Below are 18,531 nucleotides of genomic sequence, written 5' to 3'. Positions count from 1 at the left end.
GGAAGGGGCCCCTCGGGAGGCGCGCGTGGGGCGAGAAGGGTGCCGAGGCGAGACCCGAGCGTGGCGAGCAGAGGTGCTGGCTCCCGCTGGGTTGCGCGGCTTTGGACCCCGCCCCACCCCCCACCGGAGCCCCCTCCTCTCTGTTCGCTGCGCGGCGCTGGGCCTGGGGGGGGTGGGGGGCATCGGAGCTTTGGTTACCGTTGACAGTTAGGCCTCTGTGCGCATGCGCAGTGGATGCCTCTTCTGAAGTGCGCAAGCGCGCTTGTGTCTGGCGGTATTGCTTGTTGCCGGTTACTGAGAAGTGGCAGCTACCAAAAGGCGGATCCTCACTGCTGGGGTGTTGTGGCCAGGCGGGTTTGGCCTGTCTCCGGCGCTAGTGTTGGGCTCGGGAGGTAGTGGAAAGGGAGGGCGGGGTGAAGTCTCTGTGGAGCCCGCAGGCTTCACAATGAAGAGGAATTGGGGGTTCGGGAGGGAGAAGGGCATGTCGCCCTTGGGCTCCGCTTCTGGCTTGCAGAGGCAGGGCAGGGGCGTTGGGCAGAAGAACAATGGAATTGACAACTTGCTGCTGGGTTACCATGTCCAAGACAGAGATCTCAGAAAGATCCACAAGGCTGCCTGTGTGGGCAACGCAGCGCAAGTGCAGCAGATTCTGTTCTTCGCGGAAAATGGCGTGGATGATAGAGACAAAATGAACAGGTAATAGGGGCTTGGAGGCTGGCAGGGAGGAGGCGGGACGGACCTGGGAGAAGAGCACACCTGGCCTAGCTCTACCTGTGCATCCGAGCCCTCCCTCGGGGAGCTGGGTTCTCTTCCCTCCTGAGGTCCCGCTGCCCCTCGGTCGTGGGAACCCTATGTGGTCTAGCACCAGGCCAACAGCGTGAGCGGCAAAAACAGAGTCTTCAGCTGCCCTGGCACGTACCCCGTAATTCCTGAATAGACCACTTGACTCTCAAATTTGACGTGATTTACCCAAATTTCAATAGTAATACACACGAAATTAAGTGTCGACAACATGTTGTTTGTAATGGACTCATTTTCATACCATAACGTCACAGAAAAGTGCATAATGGGAGAAATAATTCCTGTAATCAACTTCTGGGCTAGAAATTCTTGGGACAAAATCCAGTATCCAGTTTATGTCTGTGTACACTTAGGTATGTGTGCTATTTCCTGAGGGACCTTGGAAGGACATTTTGAAGTGGAAGATGGCTCTGAATAGGAGGACTCCTTTTTCTCAAAATGTGTGCCCTTCCTGTATTTGTCAGTGTTAGGTAAAGCAAATGAAAGCATCCTGGTTTTAAGAATTTTGAGCTACACATGCTCTTCTTGTGATGTCATTAAGGAAAGTTTTGGACTCACTATCTTGTACATCTGAAATTTATAGAACACTGTATGTTAACAAACTGGAATTAACCTAAGAACTTATGTTTTTATATAGGAGGTAGATTTGCCCTTCCAGATATCAAAATATACCTGAAATTTCCTCAAATTATTCATTTACACACAGCTGAAAAGACAGATAAAGGAGTGGTGCAGTGTAGAACATGACCAACGCTCAAATATACATAAGACTTTAGAATTTCATACTGGTGACATTTCATATTAGTAGGAAAAGGTGAACTATTCGTAAGTAGTGGAGAAACAGCCGATTTGGAGAAAACTTGTTAGAATTTTATCTCCCTAAATTAAGTTCCAGATGGGATGTCAATTTAAAAATTTTAATTGGCAAAATAAGAAAAGTAACAGAAAAAAATCCTACAAATGCCTATTTACCCATCCTAAGAATGACTTGAAAAGCAAGACTTTTGGGGGGTGCCTGGGTGGCTCAGTCAGTTAAGCCTCTGACTCTTGATTTCGGCTCAGGTCATAATCTCAGGTGTTCGTGTGTTCAAGTCCTTCGACGGGCTCCCTGCTGTCAATGTGGAGCATGCTTGGGATTCTGTGTTGCCTCTCTCTCTCTCTCTCTCTCTCTCTCTCTCTCTCTCTCTCTCTCTCAAAAAAAAAAAAAATGGGGCCCCTGGGTGGCTCAGTCAGTTAAGTGGTCTGACTTTGGGAGTCATGATCCCGTGCTTTGTGGGTTCGAGCCCCGCTTCAGGCTCTGTGCTGACAGCTCAGATTCTGTGTCTCCCTCTCTCTCTGCCCCTCCCTTGCTTGCACGCTGTGTCTCTGTCTCCCAAAAATACATAAATATTAAAAAATATTTTTTTATATCAAGAATTCTGGAGATTGATTTAGCAACATAAAAAACTAAAAGCCTCTATCAGAAAATAATATTATTAAAATAAAAGACAATGCACTTGCAAATATTTACAACATATTTGTATCAGACAACAGAATCTATCTTCGTTTTACAGAGAAGTCTTTGAAATCAAAATGAACAAAAACCTGTAATTTGAAATCGTGCAAAGTATTTCTTTGCATATCTACAAGGGACCAGTGGACATAGGGAAATATAGTGTCCCTGGGAAAAAAGAAATTTAAGTGAAAAAGCGACTGAAATACAGTTTTCCATCTACAACCTTTGTGAAAATAGAGTGATGGTGCTTATACTGCCGCTAAAGTTTAAGTTGTTTTCAACTTTCCAATAGACAATTTCGTGTAAGTACCACATTTAAAAAATATGTATTCCTTTTACCCATCAATTTTATTTCTACTAAAATATCTTTAGGAAATCACTAGAGATAAATGACATACATTTTGCTTTTCTCAGCACTATTTAAAATAGCAATGTATTAAGAAGAACTCGTATAATGGCTTTTATAAGTAAATGTCATTACATCCATAAGATGGATATGTGATCATTGAAAGTGGCATAGATAATAGATATACACAGAGATGCAGAGCTGTGCTTTAGTTGATCATTAAGTGAGAACAAAAATCAGTGTGATCATAGGTACACACAAGCAGACTACGGTTTTATGTTAAGCCCAAATATGCACAAAATGGGATGACATTTGTTATTTCTGAGCCTTTGTATTTACATGCATTTTTCTTTGCCTTCAAAGAAAATCTGTGCTTTCTACAGGAAAAGGTGTATAAAGGTCCTATTAAAAGTTTATTATCGGGGCGCCTGGGTGGCGCAGTCGGTTAAGCGTCCGACTTCAGCCAGGTCACGATCTCGCGGTCCGTGAGTTCGAGCCCCGCGTCAGGCTCTGGGCTGATGGCTCGGAGCCTGGAGCCTGTTTCCGATTCTGTGTCTCCCTCTCTCTCTGCCCCTCCCCCGTTCATGCTCTGTCTCTCTCTGTCCCAAAAATAAAATAAAAAATGTTGAAAAAAAAATTAAAAAAAAAAAAAGTTTATTATCAACAGAAAGGGTTTATTGTCATTGAAGTAATCCTGGAGAAGAGCAAGAATATTGATCTTATATACATAAAAATAATTTCTCACTTTGTGTTAAAAAATATTTTTGGATGTAAAATAAGAAAAGTGAGTTAATTAAAATGATTTTTGAGGATTGGCATATTTGGACAACTTTTGGCCTCTTCAGAAGTAAAGGGAGTATTTTTATTTGCACTTGTAGATTTTATTATGCATATATTAAGCATATACATATGTTTTCTGTTATAGGTAGCTTTATTACGAGTAATAGGTAAATGGTTTATATTAATCATGAAAATAAAATATATTAGTTGTGTGCTTATGAAAAAAATAAGACTTAGCAGATATAAGTGATTATTTACTGTTTCAGAAGTATGCTTTCCTTTATATACCTTTTCTTTAAAAATATTGAACTCTCCAAATGTATTTATCCACTCTTTCCATCCATTTATTTATCACCTAGAACCTGCACATATATTATTTAGCGGACATACTCTACCCAAGATCCTTTTGTTCACAAAGACTTCATTTTGCACAGTATGAGCAAGATGAGGAATTTTATTTATTTATTTTCTAAAGATTTTATTTTTTTAAGTTTATTTATTTATTTTTTGAGAAGGATGGGGTGGGGGTGGGGATGGGGACAATGGAAGGACAGAGAGAGAATCCCAAGCAGGCCCCGTGCTGAAAGCAGGAACTTTTCCAATACACTTTTCCAAGAGTCCCAGCATGGGGCTTGAGCCAGTGAACATGAGATCGTGACTTGAGCCCGATCAAGAGCTGCATGCTTAACAGACTGAGCCACCCAGGTGCCCCAGCTTTTATCTTGTTTACTTTATGTTTTAAGTGTTATTTATTGTTGAGGGTGAAAGCATGAGCAGGGGGAGGGGGAAAAGGAGAGGAGGGACAGAGCATCTAAAGCAGGCTCTGCACCAGATTTTATTTTTAAGTAATCTCTATACCCATCGTGGGGCTCAAATTTACAACCCTGAGATCAAGGTCCTATGCTCTACTGACTGAGCCGGCAAGGCACCCCTAAGATGAGAAATTTTACATTGAAGTATTAGGATTTACTCTCAATGGGAAGTTTTCCTCTTTCCTTTCAAAGTTTCTGAAGATAGGAAATTGTAAAAGATAACCTTTACCTGCCCTTCTGAAATTTACGATAGTAGTAGGTACTAATATTGATCACTGGAAATACTTGATTTTCGTACAATCTGTAGACCTCAATACTTAATAAAATGAGCTGTTCCTAGTCATTGGAATCCTGAGTTTCCTGTGGCTTAAACTTTCTTGAGAAGCAAAGTAAGGAGTCCTTAAAAAATGTTTTCCTTTTGTTAATTTAGTCCTCTTTTCCTATAATGCTTTTCAGAACTAAAATTTATTTAAGTGCCAATCATATGACTAGAACTGCAATAGACCTATTGTATATACCATCATTTCACATAATGGAAGGCACCAAGATTCTATGGTGTCCCACTATTTTATATGCCAATTATTTTTTAAAGTCCTGCCATTTACAGTTGTAAGACATTTTGAGTTAGAAATTGCATTCCAATATCAGAGGTATTAAAATGTGACAAAATGAGCATCTTAGAATCATTGAAACGCAGTATTCTTGCTAATCCTTAAAACATATCTGCAAAGTAGGTGTAATTGTATCAAGGTACCTAATTGAAGTGTTGTTTATGTAAAGCAGTAGTAATGGTAAAAATTATATTATCCAACAACTATTGAGATGTTATTTAATTATATTATCCAACAACTATTGAGATGTTATTTGTGCTAGGAAATGTTCTAAATACTTGCGTAGATCCTCATTTAAGCATCACAACGAGGTCTTGTGAGATAACTACTCAGTATTTCATTTCATTTCATTTCATTTCATTTCATTTCATTTCATTTTATTATCTTTTTTTTTTTTTACTAATCTCTGCACCTACGTGGGGCTTCAAACTCACGACCCTGAGATCAAGAGTTACATGCTTTTCAGACTGAGCTAGCCAGATGACACGAGACAACTACTATTTTTATCCCCTTTTGTTGAGGACATTGAGGATAAGTCTAAGCAATAACTAGTGAGTGACAGAGTTAAACTAGGATTCAAACCCAAGTGGAGCTGAATCCCCAGGTCATGCTCTTTCTCTTCAAACAGGCCACTCTTTTATTAGTGTGATGAGTAATCACTACTAAATATTGTACTTTCTCCAGAGGAAAACTGAATCTTTGTCTTGGAGGCATAGGAATAACATGCTACTTAATGTTTACAATTTCCTGAATTAACTGCAAGTTTTGAGAGAGTGCACTATCATTTCCTAAAAAGTCCTCTCACTTTTTTAGGACTGCTCTCCATTTGGCCTGTGCCAATGGCCATCCAGAAGTGGTGAGCCTCCTAGTAGAGAGGAAATGTCATCTTAACCTCTGTGATCATGAAAACAGGACAGCTCTCATGAAGGTATGTAGTACCAGCTATGTCTGCCTGAGATAGATTTGATGTCATTACTTAGAATGAAAATGAAATTATTGCCTTGAAACAAAACGAATTGGTGAAACCTGTGGCATGCTTACTTTAAATTCTCAGAATTTACACTCTGTTTCTTGGCATATCACTGACAGGCCGTACAGTGCCAGGAAGAGAAATGTGTAAACATACTATTGGAAAATGGTGCCGATCCAAATATTAGGGATGTGAGTGGCAACACTGCTCTCCACTATGCGGCCTTTGGTGATAATATATCCATAATAGAGAAGCTGCTGCTATACAATGCGAATACTGAAGCAAGAAATAAGGTAAAGAACTAATTTATACATTATTTGAAATTTTATATATACACGTGAATATTTTAGCCACAAAATGTTTTATTTCACACACACACACACACGCATGCACGCATGCACGCATGCACACACATACTCACTCACTGAATTCTATATATCAGGCCCTTTCATCATGGAAATAACTCCAATGCCAAGTCAGGGAGGGCTAGAAAAAAGTAGTGCCCACAGAAAGGGCAAAGTTGTATCTCCCAGCCACCCTTCCACCCCAGAAAGAAAATGTTTCCATTAGTGCCTACAAGTGGATGGTAGTCTCAGAGCCCATAAAGGACTAAAGGTCTAGAGGGGAGTGAGGTGACGATGGAGGCTGGGTGCTATGCAGGGGCTTAGGCAAGGGGTGCTGCTGGGGATAGGTGGGAGGAGGAATGGAGACCCAGACCCAGCAGGGAGAGCTTGGATGTGTGCAAGCGGGAGGAGAAAGCAACAGGTTGTAGGTGCTGGGCACTGCAGGCCCCGGTGCTCTGAAGATGAGGGCATTGGGGTCAGGTCATGTCTGGACATCCAGCAAAGGCATCTACTTGTGTTGGTAGCCACTCGGCCAGCCATGTACCATGTTGGGGTGTCCCACTTCAGAGAGTAGCTCCTGCTCAACCTTGTGTAGCTCCTCAGCAGGGTTGTAGCTGTACATGGGGAGTAGATGATGGCCACACTTGCTGGCCCACCTTCCTTTTCTTTGACATGCATTACCTCTCACTGCTGAAGCCCCTAGAGGAACACCCTTGGTTGACATGGGCAGGGTCAATTTTACGTATTCGGAAGTTCAAGGATTCCCTGAATGAAAATATTTGGCAGTAACTTATTTATCTAAGATTTCTTTCTTTCTTTCTTTCTTTCTTTCTTTCTTTCTTCCTATTATTTTTTATTTATTTTTGAGAGAGAGAGAGAGAGAGACAGAGACAGAACAAGAGGGGGAGAGGGGCAGAGAGAGAGAGGGAGACACAGAATCTGAAGCAGGCTCCAGGCTCCCAGCTGTCAGCACAGAGCCCAATGCAGGGCATGAACTCATGAGCCATGAGATTAAGACCTGAGCCAAAGTTGGATGCTCTACCAACTGAGCCACCTAGGCACCCCTACGATTTCATTTTAAATAAGGATACTTCTAAAGAAACAGAGAATACTGCTTTGTTTTATGTATTTATGGCAAATATTTATGAAAACAATATATTTGTTAAAGGTAAAACTTATTTTTTTTCAAATATTTTTCCCATCCAATTTTTTTTATTAGTGAAAAACAACACAGGAAAGCAAAATTTGCCCTAGGCTTTGTCTTAAAAGTCAAAGAAAAGAAATGCATTTTACAATAAAAAATACTGCTGCTGTTGACAAGTTCCTATTTGATAAAAAAGTGATTTATAAAAATGGGATTTATCTTTTATTGGCCAAGGCTTAAGAGAAAAAAGGGGAAAGGATGGAGCAGTCAGAACTAAGTGGGCCAATTTGGAAATTTGACAAGTGAGAGAAAATATCAAGAAGAGGTTGTTTGTTTTATTGTTTTTTTTTCCCCTTCAGTTTATACGTTTAGTCAAGGAGTCTTCAATGTTTGAGGGGAATAATTGTTACTTAGGGAAAGAGTGAGTTGCAAACCTGCCTAGAGACCAAGTGTAGGAGGACTCAGAGGAAATCAGATTGGCAGTGAACAGGTGGTTGATTAAGTGGTCAAGGAGAAAAAAGAACAAATAATTAACTGTCATATAATCCTATTCTGGCAGAAACAGCCACTTAGGTAAGAGTCTAAACTCTGCTCTGAAATCTAGAATATCTTGATTGGAAGTAAGAAGTTTAAAAGTAATGCAATCAAGTTGCATTTTGACTTTACATTTAGTCCCTGTTCTACCTCTGCTCAGGGAAATTAAATGCAGTTTTGATAAGTCATTTTTTTGGCTAAATCTTTAAATGATAGAGGGAGTTGGCCACATAGATGAGACTGATGTGATTGTCTGCTGCACCACCTCTCAGCTAGAATTGTGGTGGTGAATCCCCGTGCCCTGGGGAAGTTTCAATTTTTTTTAACAAGCCTAAACTCTCCCCTGAAGAGTTTGAGTAAATCTAGTAACATGTATACATAGACATGGATATTTAGAAATATTTTTTTTTGAGACTGTGCTACAACTCTTGGTTAAGAACTACTGGGGTGTGTGGGTGGCTCAGTCGGTTAAGTGTCTGACTTCAGGGTCAGGCATCATCTCACAGTTCACAAGTTCTAGTCCCGTGTTGGGCTCTGTGCTGACAGCTTAGACAAAGCGTGGAGTTTGCTTCATATTCTGTAGTCTCCCTCTCTTTTTGTCCCTCCCCTGCTCGTGCTCTTTCTCTCTCTTCCACAAAAAGTGCACATTTAAAAAAAAGCTAACTATTGAATGCAGGGGTACACAGGTTTTTCGGTTGATTAAGTGACCGACTTCCACTCAGGTTGTGATCTCATGGTTTGTGAGTTCGAGCCCCACATTGGGCTCTGCACTGATGGTGCAGAGACACATGAGAATCTCTCTCCCTGCCCCTCCCCCACTCGCTCATGCTTGCTCTCTCTCTCTCTCTCTCTCTCTCTCTCTCATATTCATAGCCATTTGGTTATTACAAGCAGTGTTTTCCTGATTGCAATAGGATAAAATCTTCAATCTTCTTTATTAGTTGAAGCTATGTGACCGACTGTCTTATGATGTCTGTTAAATTCATATCGCCCTGGTATAATCCAAATGGTAGTTTTAAACATGGAAATGTAGTTAGTGACAATGCAGTTGGGAATTGTTTTCATAATTTAGTTTCGGCATAGTTGTGAACTAATTTGTCTATTTGATTAACAGTCTGGGAGAATTAAACACAGATAGATTGCGGTTTTAAGAAGCGTTGGAAAAATTCTTAAAGTGGGTGTTACGAGTCTTTTTGTTGTGATTCTTTTAGACAGAGAGGGTGTGAGTGGGGGAGAAGGGCAGAGGGAGAGAGGGAGAACCTCAAGCAGGCTCCAAGCTCAGTGCCAAGCTTGATGCAGAACTCAGTCCCACAACTCTGGGATCATGACCTGAGCTGAAGTCAAGCGTCAGATGCTCAAGTGACTAAGCCACCCAGGCTCCCCTCTTATGAGTCTTTTTTTTTCTTGTTTTTTAAAATATTTTTTTAATGTTTATTTATTTTTGAGACAGAGAGAGACAGAGCATGAATGGGGGAGGGGCAGAGAGAGAGGGAGACACAGAATTGGAAGCAGGCTCCAGGCTCTGAGCCATCATCCCAGAGCCTGACGCGGGGCTCGAACTCATGGACTGTGAGATCGTGACCTGAGCCGAAGTCGGACGCTCAACCGACTGAACCACCCAGGCTCCCCTACCCTCTTATGAGTCTTAATAGCAATTTTTATTACATGTCGGGGCCTACGTTTTTGCTAAAACGTGATACTGATACTTCAGGAAAGATTTACATACAAATATTTGCTTTATGCACAACCAAAATACCCGTGGGCTATTGACTAAATTTGTCCCCTGGATGTGTTCGTTTCCTCCATAAATTGAGTCAACATTTAAAATTATGACACTCATGCAGAAATCTGGATCAGACACTTCTTATAGAATCATACCTGGTACTTTGAGCCCATACTACTGTTTGGTATGCATTTCAGCGGCTGACCTTTTTATATGAGGTATGTGTGTCTCCAGTTTGCTACTGTCCCCACTTAGGTTCTTCACTTACTCAAGTCACCTACTTTGCCTCCATAAGCAATGCGTTTACAATTACTGTTTTATTATATATATGTTTATATATATGTATATATATATACACATATATATATCATATATTTCTGTGATATACACAAACACATACACACATATATTTATACACACATATATACATATATATATATATATATATATATATATATATATATATATATATTAGACTGTGCTAATCAGATCTCTTTTGGACACAAAGAAATCTTGGTAATTTTTTTTAAAGTTAATTTTGAGAAAGAGAGAGACAATCCCTAGGAGGCACTGGGTTTGAACTCATGAATCATGAGACCATGTCTTGAGGCAAAGTCAGGAGTCAGATGCTTAACTGACTGAGCTACCCAGTCGCCTCTGTTTTATGGTCTATTTTGATAAAGATTTCAAGGGTTTCAAGGCAATCCATATTAATTTATAATATATATTTTGTATTTTATGTTAGTGTCTTCGGAATAGGATTGAATTTTCCAGGTTAGACTTTCTAAGTTGTTTTTGTATTCTATTCATTTTTTTTAATGTTTATTGATTTTTCAAAGAGAGAGAGCACGTGCATGAGTGGGGGAGGGGCAGAGAGAAAGGGAGACACAGAATCCCAAGCAGGCTCCAGGCTGAGCTGTCAGCATAGAGCCCAATGCAGGGCTTGAACTCACAAACCATGACATCATGACCTGAACCGAAGTCGGCCTTTTAACTGACTGAGCCACCCAGGTGCCCCATAAGTTAGTTTGAAAACAAGACACTTTTTCCTTCTGTATACTATAAATAATCGTATTCCTGGGGCGCCTGGGTGGCTCAGTCGGTTGAGCGTCCGACTTCGGCTCAGGTCATGATCTCGCTGTCTGCGAGTTTGAGCCCCGTGTGGGGCTCTGTGCTGACAGCTCAGAGACTGTAGCCTGCTTCGGATTCTGTGTCTCCCTCTCTCTCTGCCCCTCGCCAGCTCATGCTCTGTCTCTCTCTGTCAAAAATAAATAAGCATTAAAAGAAACAAAATTTGAATAATCATATTCCTATTGGAATATTTGCAAACTGTATTAGATTAATCATGGTTACAGTTGAATAGGTTATGCCTATTGCAGACAATATTCTCTTTCTCCTCAGCATTGTTCCCTAAAAATGCAAATAATGTAGTCACTTTCATTATGCTAAAAATGATGTGTATAAATCAGTGTTTGAGTTTTTATTGATAAGCCGTTATATTTTTATTTCCGATTTATAGTTTGCCTAAAATATAAAGTAAGTAGCTATTCCAGTGGAAACTGGAATACAACTAGAATACAAACAGATTTTTTAAGAAGTAGATACGTATTAGGGTCCCAGGATTATTATAATTGACAATAAAATTTCATATGGAGCTTCCTAACAGTTAAGATAAAAATTTAGCATTTTATAATAGGAGAAAGCCCATGGGCTATTTAATATTAAGTAATCAAAGTTCATTTGAAGCTTAACTCTTGGAGTTCTGGGCCCATCTCCTTAGTGACCCATTTGGAGCAGCGATGCCTTATGTTGACATCTCGGATGTCAGTGGATCCTGATACCACTGACAGAAGACAAGCAAGTTTGTATAACTTGGGGAAAATCTTCACCTTTATCGGAAAACTCTCCACACTATATCCCTGAAACTCTGATTCCTCAAATGTGAATGTTTGCCACAAAAAGGATTGTCAAATGGGGACTGAGCAGATTTAAATGGATTTCTGTAATGCCAGACATATAATGCAGTTTTATAATATTTCTCAAACATAGATGATCATGAAATCTTTCCAATGGGACATAGTACTTACCTTCTGGCAAAGTAGGTATTCTTTGTGTTTTTTTTTTTATTTTTTATTTTTTAATTTTTTTTAATTTTTTATTTTTTAATATATGAAATTTACTGTCAAATTGGTTTCCATACAACACCCAGTGCTCATCCCAAAAGGTGTCCTCCTCAATACCCATCCCCCACTCTCCCCTCCCTCCCACCCCCCATCAACCCTCAGTTTGTTCTCAGTTTTTAACAGTCTCTTATGCTTTGGCAAAGTAGGTATTCTTTGGAAGATAATTTAAGAAACACTACTCCAGAGACCATCATTTAGGTTATTAATTCAGTAAAAGTACTTAAAGCATATACTGCTGTGTTTTGGAGTTTGGAGATATAGAGATAAGAAATAGCCCCTGCTCTCAAGAAGCTCTTGGTTTAGATAGGGAACAATAACTACAGTATACCATGATAAGTACTGCGATAGAAGCAAGGATCTTGGAACCAGTGAGTGTTTGAAGTGAGTTTGGGAGAATGACTTGATATAATCTGTTGAAGAAGGTGGAGAAGGGCTATTTTATTAAAAACAATTTTTAATGTGTATTTCTTTTTGAGAGAGAGAGAGAGAGAGACAGAATCTGGAACAGGCTCCAGGCTGTGCGCTGCCAGCATAGAGCACAATGCAGGGATCGAACTCACAAACCCTGAGCTCATGACCTGAGCTGCAGTTGGTCACTTAACCAACTGAGCCACCCAGGTGCCCCAGTGGAGGAGGGCTATTTTAAAGAGAAGCAGCAGCAGGTGAAAGCACAGTGGTGGGAAGGAAGAGGCCATTTTTTATTTACTTTTTGTATTATATGTTTCAGTTTAGAGGATCTTTTGTATGTTTTAAAATTCCGTATGGAAAGGTGCAATTTTGTAAATTCTAAATTGTTTTTGCTCTTTTACAGGATAACATCACACCACTTCTAGTTGCCATAAATGAAAACAAACAGCAAATAGTGGAAGTTCTGGTAGAAAAGGCAGCAAATATACATGCAGAGGATAAATTAAAAAGGTGCAGTAGTTTTCTTTTCAACCTTAGTATGGTTCTACAGCGGTAATAATTATTCAAGTCAGGAAGATTAACTTCAGAAGAAGAAGATTAATTTGTAATTATATAGTGAAAAATGTCAACACATCACCAGTTAGGTAGAAAGCAATTATTCTGACTGGGCAACATGAAGAACAGGGTATAGCAGAATTCATATTCCTTGACGATGTTGACTCATGTCATTTGCAGTGTTTATTTTTAAGTAGGTTCCATGTTCGGCGTGGAGTCCAGCGCTGGGCCTGAACTCATTACTCTGAGATCAAGACCCGAGCTGAGGTCAACAGTCTGATGCTTAACCAACTGAGTCACCCAGTTGCTCCTGCAATGTTTTTTTTGTTTGTTTGTTTGTTTGTTTTTCTGCCACATGATTTTGTGTTAACTAAAGGGATTTCATTTTAGTTTTATAAAGGGTGGACTCTCAGCTCTTAATTTACTTAAGGGCACAATATTGGCCCTCTTAAACCTTTTACAGTATTTTTTAAACTTCTACTTCATAGAGGCACCTGGGTGGCTCAGTTGTTTAGCATCTGACTTTGGCTCAGGTGATCATCTCATGGTTCGTGGGTTGAACCCCACATCAGGCTCTGTGCTGACGTTGCAGAGCCTGCTTCGGATTCTCAATCTCTCTCTCTCTCTCTCTCTCTCTCTCTCTCTCTCTCTCTCTCTGTCTGTCTCTGCCCCTTGCCCACATTCTCATGTGCACTCTCTCTTTCTCGAAATAAATCGTAAATAAACTTAAAAAAATAATTTCTACTTCATATACATTTTTCCTTCAAAGATGTATATTGGGGTGCCTGGGTGTCTCAGTTGCTTAAGTCTATGACTTTGGCTGTGGTCATGATGTCATGGTTTGTGCGTTCGAGCCCCACGCCGGTCTCTGTGCTGACAGCTCGGAGCCTGGAGCTGCTTTGGATTCTGTGTATCCCGCTCTCTCTCCCTCTCCCTTGCTTGAGCTCTGTCTCTCAAAAGCAAATAAATGTTAAAAAAAAGATGTATATTAAACATAAATAGGATTTTTTGTGTCTTTTGGATGACACTTTTCTTTAAATTGCTTTTTTTTCTTTTTTGAGTAATACTGATGTCGTTAGGTGATCTCTAATGATGATTACTATTACCAAGTCTCATCAGGTTTTACCCTTTTTCATGTCCAGTATATGTATTTTTTATTTTATTTTCAACTGGTAGGAGTAGAAAGATGAAAGATAACTTTAACTGTATAGACTTTTCCTTTAATGAGGATAAGTTATAGGTGGGTGATAAAGAAGGAAGAGATGTGCTTTAGATTCACACAAGACTAGATTGATTCATAGCTTTCCTACTGGCTAGGTGTTGTGACCTTGGGAGTGTTATGTATCATCACTAAATATGTTTCCTGATATGAAAAGGAGGATAATAATATATCCTTCAAGGGTGGTTGTGCGTAAATAATATTTTATATACATAGCATTTAATTTAGTGCCTACCATATGCTTATCAGCATCGTTAACTATAATTATGCCTATTTTCAACATTTTTTTTTATTTTTATTTTTTATTTTTGGGACAGAGAGAGACAGAGCATGAATGGGGGAGGGGCAGAAAGAGAGGGAGACACAGAATCGGAAACAGGCTCCAGGCTCCGAGCCATCAGCCCAGAGCCTGACGCGGGGCTCGAACTCACGGACCGCGAGATCGTGACCTGGCTGAAGTCGGACGCTTAACCGACTGCGCCACCCAGGCGCCCCATAATTATGCCTATTTTGTTAGCATTCGCATTAAAATATTATCATTTTAAGCCTGCAGATAGTTTTTATACTTACTTGACCTCTAGATGGCTTTGAAGTGCACTGTATCAGATTAAGGAAGACGTGGGGAATTATTTTTTTTTAAATCTTTACCTATTCAGATAAATGACCTAGCATAGTTTCTTGTTTATCAAACGACTTTAAATTAGCAACTCTATAATACATTACCCAAGTGGGACAAGAAGTTTCCTTTTTGTCCCTTCATTTTAGTTTTGAAGATCATTTACACAGATGAACACTGAAACATGTAAATGGTCGATTCTGAACAGATAGGCAAGATATTAAGCTGATAAAGTATATCAAATTAGCTGTTTAAATAACTCTAAATTCCTAAGAGTGAAGTTATCTCTGTTATTTTAGAACAGCCTTCATGCTTGCTGTAAATTATGACTCAACAAATGTAGTCAGGGTTCTTCTTCAGCAAGGTATTGGCCCCTTTCCTCAAGATGTATATGGATGGGCTGCAGATGAATATGTTTATATTAAGGGTTTTAATCTGTAAGTGTTTGTATTAAAATGCTAGTTATTACTAAACTGAGGTTTAAAATAATTTAACTGTTAACTTTGTGTGTAACAGATGGGGTTTCGTAGTTTGGTCAGGCAGTTTTGGAATGGCAGTCGGTTAGTCCACAACATTAGCCAGAATCAAGCAAAGGACTAGACTAGTTGGAAGTAGGAATGTGTGCATAATTCTTTATCTCAGGACTTTTGAGACCTTTATCCTCCAGGATCCTAACCTTATCCATTTCATTTCAAGTATAACCCCTCTGCATGGGACACAAATAATGCTACATCTCTGTGTTTTCTAAACTAGTAACTTGGGTCTTGAAATGTTCAGTTTTGTAGAAGAAAGACCCTCTACTTTCCTTTGAGGGCTATGTCCTGTACTCTGTCCCTTGAATTTTCCAAGAACCTAAGGAGCACCCTAAGTCCAAAGAGACAGTCCTCTTTCACAAGTCATTTGGAGGGGAAAAAAAGGACATCCTGATCATTCTACAGTTTCCTTTGATTCTGTTGTTGTGGCTTGCTGTTGAAACTGGTGCTGCAGTCAGGTCGTGATTGACCTTTACTCCCAGGATTCCCTTGCTGATCCAGAGTTTTCAGTCTTCATGGTGTTCCACACTTAGATTTCAAAGCTATAAAGTTTCTTTGTTCACTGCACATGCACATATGCTCAGCAGCTATCCCAAAGCACCAGCACCCTGTTTGGGCAGCTGGGCCTCCTGGCTTTTGCCATACACCCCTGTCCCTCCACACTCAAAGACCTTATGTGGAACCCATATCTTAGCCTAGACTTTCCTTATGAGTTACCCTTTGAGGATCTTGTTTGTCTTTTTGTTTGTTTGTTTGTTTGTTTGTTTGTTTGCCAGAAGATGTTAGTTGGGATCATTCTAAGCTGTCAGAGAGGTTCAAATGATGCTGCAGGAAGAGATCGGACTTCCCTTTCTCCTTTGTTAGCAGATCTGTACCCCTGTCTTATTTTTAAGTAGGTTCCATGCCCAGCATGGAGTCCAACATGGGGCTTGAACTCACGAGCCTGAGATCAAGACCCAAGCTGAGATCAAGAGTTGGATGCTCAACGGACTGAGCCACTCAGGTGCCCCTGGACCACCACTTTAAATCCTGTGGAGCATCTTTTCTGAAGTCATGGAATGTCTCATCTTGCCCTTCCCAGAGTAATGAGCATCACCTAAGAGGCCATTGCCTGAGAGGCCATGTTTTGGGTATAATATCTCATTAAATCCTCTTATCAACCTTGTAAAATAAGGCAGTAATTTACCTTGTTTTATAGAGGGAGATTTTGAGCCAAAGAGAAGTGGCTTGTCCAAGAACAAATAGCTATAGGTTATAGAGCTGGGACTTCTGGGTTCCAAACACTTTCCATTCTGGCAAGCGAATTCTAATCATTCTCATTTCTATTTGATGTGTATTTACTTTTGATAGAGGGAGACGGAGTACGAGCTGGGGTGGGGGGTGGTTGCAGAGAGAGAGGGAGACACAGAATCCGAAGCAGGCTCCAGGCTCTGTGCTATCAGCACAGAGCCCAACGTGCGGCTCAAAGCCATAAACTGTGAGATCATGACCTGAGCTAAAGTTGGATGCTTAACTACCCAGGTGCTCCTGGCAAGCTAGTTCTAATTTACTAAGCTATTCTAGCTTAGTATTAATGACTGGTTCATCTTCCTGTTTTTTTCTTAAGTACAGACTTAATGAAAAGCTTCTAGAACGTACAAATTTGAAGTATATGGGGTAATTCAAGTTTTTATATTTGCTCTGATATTATTTGAAATACTCTAAGAATTTGATTTATTTGGTAAATGTTTTCCATATCAGCGTTAAGATAGTAATATTATTTATCACCCTTTTTTAAACATAGCAATTATGAAATAATTTGCCGACATAAAGAAGAAATCATGCTTAAAAATTCTTTGCACAACAGCAATCCTGGTAAGACTTTACATAGTTAATTGCTCTTGGTGGTCCTAACATAAGTAAAGTCAGAGTAAGTGTGTTTTGATAATGAAAGAACAATGAAGAAAAGAACACCAATGTGTAAATTGCATGTATATTTTTTTCTTACTTACTTTCTTTCTTTATAGTCTAATGTTCAGAATTACTTAAGAAGTTAACTGTAGGTAATTGAAAACATGAGGCAGTATTATCTGAAAAGCAATTCATTATTTTAGTCATGACCCCTAAAATACCATGTGACATCTTTGTGTAATAAATACGAAAATGCTTTGTTAACTGTTTATTTAATTTTGAGAGAGAGAGAGAGAGAGAGAAGGAGAGGGACAGAGGAAGGTAGACAGAGGATCCAAAGAAGGCTCCTCCACTGACAGCAGAGAGCCCAACGTGGGGCTCAAACTCGTGAGCTGCGAGATCACGACCTGAGCCAAGGTCAGATGCTTCACCAACTGAGCCATCCAGGTGCCCAGAGGAAAAAAGATTTTTAAGTTAGTACGTTTTATGTTTCCTCCATAAACATATTATAACAAATTGCACTTGTTATAAAAATGGATCTTTTATAAAATGTTTACAAATGGATTATATTTAGTAAATATTGTTACCTAGTGATTTGTCTCATGAAAAAATGAACCAGCCCTAAAATTGGGAATTCTACAGTACTTTCCTGGTACCATAAACAAATGGCAAATAATAAGAACTGCAAATCTTAGCTAGTGTGCAGCACTGCCAATGAGATTGTTTTTTACAGATAGCTTCCAGGAGTGCCGAAGAAAAGCAATGCCTTGTTGAGAGGCATAGGTTATTTCACATATTATATCATCAAGGTCTCACCATTATCAACTTCACTCCTCATAAATCAAGACAGAATGAGAGGGGCGCTTCGGTGGCTGTGTCGGTTAAGTGTCCAACTCTTGATTTCAGCTCAGGTCATCATCATCTCACAGTTGGTGAGTTGGAGTCCTGTGTCAGACTTCTCTGTCGGGCTGTTTGCTGACAGCTCAGAGCCTGTGTGGCATTTTCCCTTTTCCTTCTCTCTCTGCCCCTCCCCTGTACATGCATGCTCTGTATCTCTCAAAAAAATAAACATTTAAAAACAACAACAACAAATCCAGAATGAGATATGTTGACTTCATTAGAACAATGTTTTCTTCTGTTTGTTGGAGAATTGTCATGACACTGTAATTTTGTTAGAATAAGATACTCCGTTGCCATTAGTCAAAATTTTATCTTTATAAGTATTCAAATAGGGCAACTTGGGCTCCAGAAATTATAATAACAGCACAAAGATGTTTCACAATCACACACACACACACACACACACACACACACACAAATGCTACTGTTGCTCCCTAGTTGTGGCACCTAGTGCACTGTACAATCTGAAAAGTAGGAAGAAAGCTTTAACTTGGCAGACTGTTACCAAAGAACTTCTGTAGGTTAGTTTTGGAAGTTACAGGAAAGGCAAAGATAGAACAGACAGCGTTTTGATCATTAAGCTGCTCATAACAGAATAGAGCTGTCCCTGCGGTTTTTGAAACAGAAAAGTTTCTGTGGTTTTTAAAAATAATTTTCAAAGGAATCA

The 18,531-nt window shown here is 39.7% G+C and overlaps 1 protein-coding gene across 1 annotated transcript in view; it reads left to right on the top strand.

Annotated features, from left to right (window-relative positions):
- Positions 1-241: 241 nt before the first annotated feature.
- Positions 242-18,531, top strand: part of LOC131495869 (ankyrin repeat domain-containing protein 26-like) — a 168,276-nt gene continuing 149,986 nt past the window's right edge. The window contains exons 1-5 of the mRNA XM_058701043.1: positions 242-696; positions 5,659-5,773; positions 5,935-6,108; positions 12,555-12,661; positions 16,858-16,928. Of these exons, the coding sequence (XP_058557026.1) occupies positions 446-696; positions 5,659-5,773; positions 5,935-6,108; positions 12,555-12,661; positions 16,858-16,928 (718 nt within the window). The 5' untranslated portion in view covers positions 242-445. The remainder of the gene's footprint in view (positions 697-5,658; positions 5,774-5,934; positions 6,109-12,554; positions 12,662-16,857; positions 16,929-18,531) is intronic.

Source organism: Neofelis nebulosa, chromosome 15 (assembly GCF_028018385.1).
Source record: "Neofelis nebulosa isolate mNeoNeb1 chromosome 15, mNeoNeb1.pri, whole genome shotgun sequence".
Taxonomy (NCBI): Eukaryota; Metazoa; Chordata; class Mammalia; order Carnivora; family Felidae; genus Neofelis; species Neofelis nebulosa.
This window is presented reverse-complemented; position numbering and strand designations above follow the sequence as displayed.